The following is a 9,603-nucleotide window of genomic DNA, read 5'->3' on the forward strand; positions in this document are numbered from 1 at the left end:
ACAAAATGCTTCTTTACAATTCAAAAAGAAAATGGTTTAATTGGTTCAATTTTGATCCTCACTGTAAGATTCTCTGCCAGAATTCGTCGTCTAGATTCAGTGTCTGGACCACTGTGCAAACTACTGATTCCATCTGTCCCCGATGTGGCAACGTGGGAAAAAAACGAGGAAGGACGAGAAGACTATATTGATTTCAGTAGCTGTTTCTTTGCGGAATGATTCGCGATAGTATCCTGGTTTTACTGGCCGACGATGTTCGTTCCGTGAACGTATGAAAGCGAAACGATTCTTCGTCTTCCTCCCCCCATGAATCCCATATCCCCCGACACGGAAGACACTTGACCCGACACCTTCGTAAAACGAGCAGTAAAGAAGATTTACAGCGCTGCTATTTTGGGGAGGACATTGCGGGTTGCTCGTCTTCGGTGTCCATAATTACGTCACCTACAGCTAGGGCCGGTGACAGTCCCAATATATATTCCGAGTATCAATCAATTTAATAGCTCGCGTTTGATTCGCTGCCATAAAAATGAAGGTGGTTCGATCTACTTAGGACTCGACAGCGATGCCTTGAAAAACGCTCATTTATGCGGATCGACTGAGCACGTTCGCCGAGGCTTGCAGTTTTACTCTTTAACGCCACGAACGATTCTCAAACACGAAATGGCACGGTGGAGCCTCCCACATTCGAACTAATGGGGAGACAAAAGTGTACGGATTACAAAATGATATCAAAAAACAATGGTTTTTGGAAGAGGCCGAAAAATTACTTATTTCTTTAATACATGTGACCAGAGTTGGGCAAAAATTTTATTTAAATAAAAATTTCGAATAAAGTGAGTTTACAACCCACTTGGAGAAACTCCAATTTATTCGAAATTTCTATTTAAATCAAATTTTTGCCCAACTCTGCATATGACATTAAGTGAAATTAATTTTCTTTACTTCAAGTTTGCATCATAGGTAAGCTTATTCATTTACCTATATTTTAAGCATAGGAGAATAGGAAAAAGACTATAGTATTGAGATATAACAGTCGGTATAAAGAGATAAGGGTAGAGAAAACACCAGTGTACATGAAGAGAGGGTTGAAAGAAGAGAAATGGAGCAGAATAGCGAGATATAGATTAGGAAATGAAAGGAGGGAAGGAATACAAGAAGGGATACAGAGGAAGTTAAAAAAGATATTAGCAGAAGACAGCCTGGGAGAGGGGTGGATGGCAAAGTTAGAGAGAGAAAGGAAAAGCATGATAGAAAATGTGAATGAGAGAGGAAGAGAATAAAAAAAGGAAGAATGGAAGGATGAGAGTGTGAGAGGGTAAAGGTGAAGGAATAAGAGAGACTACAGGGTGAAAATAAAGAAAAGAATTGTAAAGGGAACGGGATCTCTTTGTGTCTCGTAAGGGAACAAATATATTACGTACATACATACCTACATTTAAAGCAAAAATTCAAATAAATTCAAGTGAAAGATCAGATTCTGAGAAGAAATATAAAACTGCAATAATCGTGAAGGATAATCTTCATGCAATTTTTCCATCCGTTCATAATAATTTGATCTTTCTGTGGCATAGGGGTTGTATGTGGGGCAGTTGATTTTCTGGGATCGATGCGAATCCTCTGGAACAATAAAACCGCAAAAATCAGGCGTGCTTTGAAATCTCACGATCGGAAGCTTGGAGATCGAGTGGAATGGTAGTTGGCCGCATTTTGGTGACCGTGCGACTGATTGGTCTGTTCCGTGACCGAGGATCCTGATCGTTAGTTTCATCACGTTGCATGAAAACTGCTTTCCCCATTTTTCTGCTCGACTTTCTATCGTCGTGGAAGCGACAGAGGGTCGCGATTGAAACGCGAACAGGCATCAGCTGGTACGACGATCGAGGAGGGAGAGCACGGATCGGTTTCACCTCCTCGATCGGCAGACGTCCAAGTGAAACAAGATCAAAAGCGTCTTTTGCGGGACGTGCTTACTCAGTCTAGTTGGCCACCGTTGCCAACCTCGTAGCGAGAAACAATTAGAGGATCGTTAAAACGGTAACGATCCGCTAACGATCGCTGCCGTTAATGGCGGGAACGGGATCGATGCAATTTTAGAGGTTGGTAATCGTTCCCAACTGCCGCATAATATCTCTTTCCATTGTTGTCCGCGGAAGACTGCGAATTAGTTGTTTTACCTCCGCTGCGGATATATCTACCGGGTGTTCCGAAGTACTGCGATTTTTCTAAAAATAAATTCGACAATTTTACAGACGTCTGTTTTATACGGACGGTTTCTTTGTTCAATTTTTTATTCGCTTCTGTTTAAAGATCTTTTTTTGTTTGCTGTTTTACTACAGGGCTAAAATTTGTCGATTCCAGCGTGCAGTAAAGTTCCAACTCGGAGCAACAAAAAATTGTAATAAGAACTTTACGGGAAAGCAGGGGCAAAGCACTAAACCAAAACAATGGATCAATTAAATTTACCTCGTTCCAGCTATCGCGACTCCCCCTGTCGTAAAGAGACATCGATGTAATTAATCTTTCTGCTTAACGTCGTCGTTACGTGTGATGTATTTTTAAACGCTGATTTTCTTTGTTAAACCGACATTCGTCCCTGGTGTCAATTTGACACAGTTTTCCCGAAATAAGTTATACTGTTCTGATATTTGCAGGTAAATCTGCCCGAAACTTCGTGTCTTTTGTTTTTCGAAAAACCTCAGAGATGTTAACTGATCAATTTGAAAAAAAATCTTCCGATCGAACCACTAACAGCGTAATAACCTAAGCTGATCACGCTTCGTGATCCACGCTGTATAGTAAAAATGTGACGCATACAAGTCGGATCATTCAACTTTCTGTTAGCTCCGCAGTGGGCTGGTAATAACAGTACGCTTTGAATCTAAACACTGCGAAGCATTGAAGCGGATTCAGGTAGTACGGAAAGCATCGAGTATTCTCTTTCGAACGGTACACCTGAATCTCGTGGTTGATTGCCGGCACACAAGTCCACCGGTGTTATTTTACAAGTGAGAGCCGCAGCCCTGGTCGAGCTTTTTCCAGCGGATAAAAAATTTGATTTTCCACAAAGGCATCGTCGACCGGCGTGCTCTTTCATCACCGATTGAGTAAAGTATCGCAGCCGGTGTACATTTAATTAAATCGGATGAAACCGTTGACCGGTCACTCGTTGTGTTTAATCAGAACGACGAATCGTTTAGAACCGTGTTTCTAATCAGCGAGCGCTCGAATTTTCCCGGAAAGTCATTTCCAATTGGCTAGAGATCGACACGAAAATCGTAGAATTGTTCGCATTATTCATTCAAATCCCCTTTTATCAAATATACATCGAGTGTAAAAACTGTGGTCGCAACAAAATACTTTATAATCTAATAGTTTGTATTGCGTTATCATTCTTTATTCCCAAGGAGTTTCGTGTTTCACTTACAAAGGAGCATAATTCTTTAAGCGGAAAGTTTTCATTCGAGACCAATCTTTTAAAACGCGTAAAGAAAGTTTTTTAATTTAAAGCGGGTGCTATCTCCAAGGCACTGAATTTTAATAACACGCTAATTTTCATGCCGAGGTATTTACGAGAATAAGGATTTTGGGATATTAAAATCTTTTTGTACTTCACTTATACGGTCAATATTTTATAACGATGCAAAGTAGCTCTAAAAATACTTCTATTCTCAGTTATTCATTGACTCTGAGTTACGTAAAGAATTGAAATGTCTGTTGAAAATTATGCAATCAACAAGAAATCCTCGCGAGCACTCCTCGCAGTGTTAAGCAACTCGTTGGGAGATTCTAATTTAAGTGGAAGCTTTTTCAGAAAGTTTCACTTTATCCTTCGCAGAAGAAGCGCGAGGAGACTGTTTCGAAACATGCGATTACTGTAAACTTGCAAAACTCTGTTATTAGGCAAATTGTAACAGTTCAGCGCCCACGCAGTGTTTTCTGTTTAAAGCTGAACATGATTTTTCAGGAAGTTTCGATGATGAGACAAAAAAATGTTTTATACGAAAGTGAATCAACAAATTTTGATACAAAAGTTCTTTTAAATGTTTATTCTTTAAAAGATCCAGGTCACTTTTTAATTCAATATACATTTTTTATTAAAGATCAATATTATATTTTGTCTTCACAATGCTGTAGCTGATGTCGAAACGAATCCAACGATCGACAATGTGCTAAAATCTTAATGAACTGCTGGATCGTCGTGGAAAGGGTAACTTTTTCCCCTGGTACGAAAAACGATTAGAAAGTGACGGGAGCACGTCGCTCTAGAAAAATGAATCGGACACACAGAATCGACTGGCACGTGCTCGCAAAAATCATTTGTTCGAACCACCCGGCTGCAGAGGCCACGTTTTACAAAATATAATATTGAACGTTTCCGCGGGTGACAAGAAAGTGTCACGTAATTGGCGAATATTTTCCTATAAAAGCCCGCGCGAATGTTCAGTTCGCCATTAGCCTGTCGCATCATTAGGGGAGCAGGTTAACGTTGTGCGACTTCCGCGAATACTGATGGAGCCCAAGGTATGCCGTGCGGGTTGAAATAAAAGTGTATATTGTATATTCAGAGACGTCTTTTGCTCCGGGAACATTCATATCGCGTCCCCGGAATTCCGGACGCGGACGTGCTACTCTATTTTCTTCTGGATTATCTAACAGTGTTATGTAATCGTGGCTCGTTTTTCCCGATTATTCCAGGTCCCGCTTTGGATTCCGCTGATCGCGTCGATTGTCGCGGTGACGAACGCCGCGTTCGCACATGCACCGGCTGCTGACATAACGAGGACGGTTTCGGCAGATAAAGGCGGCCGTGATAACAGGGATCACGAAGTTAATGCGCACGAGGAACACGGTCCCGGGGACAGATACAATCGTCAGAGTTACAAAGATGGTAACGCGTTTGGTAAAGGCAACACGAAAGCTCTCTTTGTTTCACCGGATGGTTCTCATGCTAAAGCTCCCAAAGGAGCTGACGCAATCCTTTTGCCTTTTGTGCATAGAAACACACCGACTGGGTCCACCTAAAATGTGGCTATTTAAATATCTCGTTTATTTGTCGTGACTAGACTAAGTATCTTCGTGCGTTCAGTATAGGAAAATTGAGAAGATGAAATACAAACTTGTCGAAAAATTACAAAAATTGACGATGTTTCTATTTCTTGCAATCGATACAGACAATTTTTATTTTGCATAAAGATCCGCAGTTTAGTGATGACACAACAAACGGATCGAATGCTTTGCAAATTTTATTTTTTTCTCAAGGTCATTTTTTCCGGATTTTTCAGTCTTGTATATTTTTTTTCCTTGCATATTCTAGTTGACATTAAAACGCATTCAGAGATATTAATAGCCTGACCTCGAAGTGAACTCATTTTATCCAAATTTCGATGCAGACAATTTTTTGTTATTAAATTTGGACCTATATTATGAAACAAAAATGTGTATAACAGAATAGTGTGTAATTTGAAGAAATATAATCATTTTTCGTGTAACATTGTTTCTAGGAAGTATTGTCTCGAAGTATGATTCCTTGGGACCGAACCTGAGCGGAAGAGGTCATCGAAATGGTCCGAATGGAGGCGTGAAAGGTGCCGGAGGCGACTCTGATGACTACACTCACGACTACAATCATGATTACCGTCACAGTCACGGCTATCGTAGTTATCACCGTCATTCCGATGGCGGCAAGGACGGAGACGATGGTTATCACGGCCACTATCGTGTTCAATTCGGACAGGATCACGAGGGAAAAGACGACGGAGATCGCGGAGTTGATCAGGACGATTACAAACAGTCCGATTACCATTATAACAATGGATTCGAAATTCATTTTGGAGATGGTGGAAAAGAGAATGACAGGCAGGGCAGCGAGCCCAGTAATAAACAGGGTCTTAACGACGAGTATAATAAAGGTGTCGATAACCACGGACCCGATCATCATTACGCGTACACAGAGGGCGGTGGTAACCACGGGAAAGATTACCCTAACTTCGGGGATGATCGTCATTATCGTCACCATAAGCGAGACCATGATCACTGGAACTATCGTTACGGGGTTGTTCATAGTGACCACTAAACTAGCTTGTAATAATCAACGAAAATTGTGCTGTTCGCGTTTGTGACAGACGCACTACGGTAACGATTATATTTATGATTAAAATGATAATACTAAATCGATTTAGAATTTCTGTGATCCGCAATAAATTTATAAAACAGGAACGACTTTATTTTACCGATCAATAAAATCGCGAGGGAATTTGGTTAACAAAATTCGCGTGTTCGCTAAAAGAGAAAGAAAGCTTTCCGTTCATGAATGTTAACGCAGACTGTTAGCAGATAAGTGATTAAAAAGTTATATTGAACGAAAAACCTGAACAATAATTTACCAAACAGAAAATACCGTTCTCTCGTAACACAATACTCAATATGATTTCTATTTTGTATTAATACCTCCGTTACTAGTCTCATTATGTTCGATATCGACATTCCATATAATCGACGTCCGAGATATTACAATTTTAAATATAATTCTAAAATACAAGGTATATTACACCGATTTTAATTATGCTATGTTCGCCGTGTCAAATTCAAAAGCTCGCCAGTTCTCTGACGACCGTATTAATTCAACAAAAACTCCAATTAAACGGAATTATGTATATTGTGCATAGAAATGTTGAGTTCATTGAATTTTGCTCGCAGCGCGATTTAATAACGAGGAGGAAAAACATTTCTGATGGAAAAAAGAACGAATGTACGTCCATTAGTCGGAATAAATACAACTTGAGGATAATGAGAGCGTTCTCGAATATTCGCAGCTGTAATTTCAGAAAATATTATGCTCGTTACGGCAGCCGGAAGGACAAAAATATAGCGAAATCGATGTCTGCGGCGGGCGGGTCGTAGCCATAATCGGCCGGCGATATTCAACGATGAATATTTCTACGGCAAAATTGACACGCGTGTTCTGTGCATGACGCAGATGAAGAGAATTGACGAGAAGCAACATTACAGAGGCACCGAGGGATGGATAATCAAAGATTGATGTTTGCGCCTGCCGCGGCTCGTCCAATATCAGTCAGACCGGGTGATTGATCGGAACATCGAAACCTTTTATGGATAGACTGTCTGAAAATCCGCAAGGTTATTCCGTTACACGAAGAAAGAATGAACGAGTGTACCTGGACCCCTCCATTTCCGTCATCTCAACTCCTTTCGCGATCCACGATGAAACAGATATTCTACATAAACGAATATCCTCGACTAGATTCTCGAAACTAGCATAATTTTCGATGCCACGAGATACAGTCCTCGACAAAATAATAAGATACCTAGCACATTTTTAAATTTCCTATACTTAAAGATAGAAAATGTACAATCCGCTGTATCCTGTATTATTACATACTATGTATTTCCAAAGTAAACATGTAAAATCTTAAGATTGTATCGCGTACCATAGCTAACTTACAATTAGAGAAAGATATGTAAACACGGTCTGACATTAATTCGACAAAAGTATAAGACACTAACAGAAAAATGTTTGATTAAGCAAATAAAAATACAAAATTAATACTTTGGATACCTCCTTTGAATTGAATCACGTCTAGTAATCGCTTTCGGATAGTTTTATATAACTTTTTGATTCGTTTTTGTTCTAAATGTGTCCAATTGTGATTTACACTTCCTTTTAGTTCATTTACGTTATTATATTGTCTCCCATTCGCGTAGAATCGCCTTGACAAATCTCCCCACATATTTTCTATAATATTTAAATCGGGAGAACGAGCGGGCCATTCCAAAGTATTAATATTTTTTTAAGAAAAGGATTGTTTCATAGATTTTGCAGTATGGATTGCTGCATTATCCTGTTGAAAAATATAGCCACAGCGCGTGATACCAGCTGCAATAAATGTAATAAATGTACTTATACTGTAAGAAAATCACAAGATTCAACGTCTGAATACGTTCGCAGTAGTACACTTAATGGCACAAGTCACATGAGTGGAAATGGGCCAAATGTCTTATACTTTTGTCGAAGCAATGTCAGTCCGTGTTCACATATCTTTCTCTAATTTTGCTATGGTATGCGATACAATCCTAAGATTTTGCGTGTTTACTTTGGAGATAGTATGTAGTATTCAGGATATAACGGAGTGTACACATTCCACCTTCAAATACAAGAAATTTAAAAATATGCTAGGTGTCTTATTATTTTGTCGAGGACTGTAAGTAATTAGTAGACTGCGGATTTTATGCATTTATGATAAAAATGGGTAGGTACAATATAAAGCACTGGACAGATTACAAAGATTTAAGGACATCAGTGTGTATTAGTTTCGCTTTAATAAAATGATTCAAAAATTCAAGAAGTTTCTATTTGGCTCCTGTGTCTTGCAAACAATTTTTATTTTCCATAAAGATCCGCAGTCTAGTCATTAGTGACCGATGCAACTAGACTGCATATTTTATGCAGCAGTGTTGTGTCACTCCCAGTTGTATTATTTCAAAATTATTCAAATTATCAACACAGTAAAGTATTAAATAAATAATAATAATAATTATCAATAGTAGAACTTCCCTTAGTAGAAGGGGAGGGTCTTGTTGACAAACGTTTTGAGACAAACGTGCCCACCACTGCTCTAGGGGAAGTACTGAGCGAGAACATGAAGAAACGGTTCGCGTGATTGCGTCATCTCTTTCGTTGTACGACCTCGTGCATGTTATGGCACAGAATCAATATTTGAGTCTAACTAGTTTCACTCAAATTGTTCCTTACAAGCATTAAATCGCTCATCTTCCTCTATACTTGCGAAATGAGAACGCGCGACTGCAGAAATAGTTGACAAAAAGGAAACATGTTAACAACTTCAGAATAGGACATTCAAATAGCACACACTCCCACGCTGTAACAAAACAGGAGCCAGAACTTTGTAACCGACGCTGTAACGTTAATATCAACATGGAATACATTGCGGTTGCCCCAAATTCAGAAATGCGAGAAGAAAATGCAAAAGAGCCACGTGCATTCTGTTATCATTAAACCAGAACACACGCTGTAAAAAGAGATCCTGTAAGTCCTGGATTGTTTGAATGGATTAAGGGGAGTTCTCATGTTTAGGGACACTGTTCAAACAACTTCGATGACTTACATGTAACTCGCTGATAATGCAAACACGAAATTATTGAAAGAGTGCTCCGAGCAAATTTATTTTCCATTCCAGCGGAGGTGGCCGAGTTAAATGAGACACCTCCTGTATTAAGACCGATTGGAACCAATGGAAATTTTCAATACTTTGCGAAGAGCCCTGTTAGACTTCCAAGTAAAATGAAAAGTCGGGATAGTTCTGGCTCGGTCTACCGGCGATTTGTCAAGGCGAAGTGCTGAACAAGTTAAACAATTTATGTGAAGAGCTCGACGATGACATGTCCACGGGACATAGGAAGGAAGCATCGATTCTCGAAGACGTTCCTTCGACAACCGGGACGGAAGTAGGAAGTATCTCCCCCTTCCCGTGCCCACGGGCGGAAACAAATTATCTGTAATCGATGATCAATCGGTCTGGTCGGAGTTCAAACTTTCGAACTTGACGACTCGTGGAAACGGTT

General features: G+C 39.7%; 1 protein-coding gene across 2 annotated transcripts; it reads left to right on the forward strand.

Annotated features, from left to right (window-relative positions):
* Positions 1-4,467: 4,467 nt before the first annotated feature.
* On the forward strand, positions 4,468-7,347 carry LOC143210564 (uncharacterized). Of its 2 annotated transcripts, none has more exons than XM_076427517.1 (3): positions 4,468-4,524; positions 4,699-4,903; positions 5,505-7,347. In XM_076427517.1, the coding sequence occupies exons 1-3, from the start codon at positions 4,513-4,515 to the stop codon at positions 6,074-6,076; spliced, it is 789 nt and encodes a 262-aa protein (XP_076283632.1). In that variant the 5' UTR covers positions 4,468-4,512; the 3' UTR covers positions 6,077-7,347. The 2 variants fall into 2 exon arrangements, with proteins under 2 accessions (XP_076283632.1, XP_076283633.1); XM_076427518.1 differs by having other exon boundaries at positions 4,699-4,891.
* Positions 7,348-9,603: the final 2,256 nt, after the last annotated feature.

Source organism: Lasioglossum baleicum, chromosome 7 (genome assembly GCF_051020765.1).
Source record: "Lasioglossum baleicum chromosome 7, iyLasBale1, whole genome shotgun sequence".
Lineage (NCBI taxonomy): Eukaryota > Metazoa > Arthropoda > Insecta > Hymenoptera > Halictidae > Lasioglossum > Lasioglossum baleicum.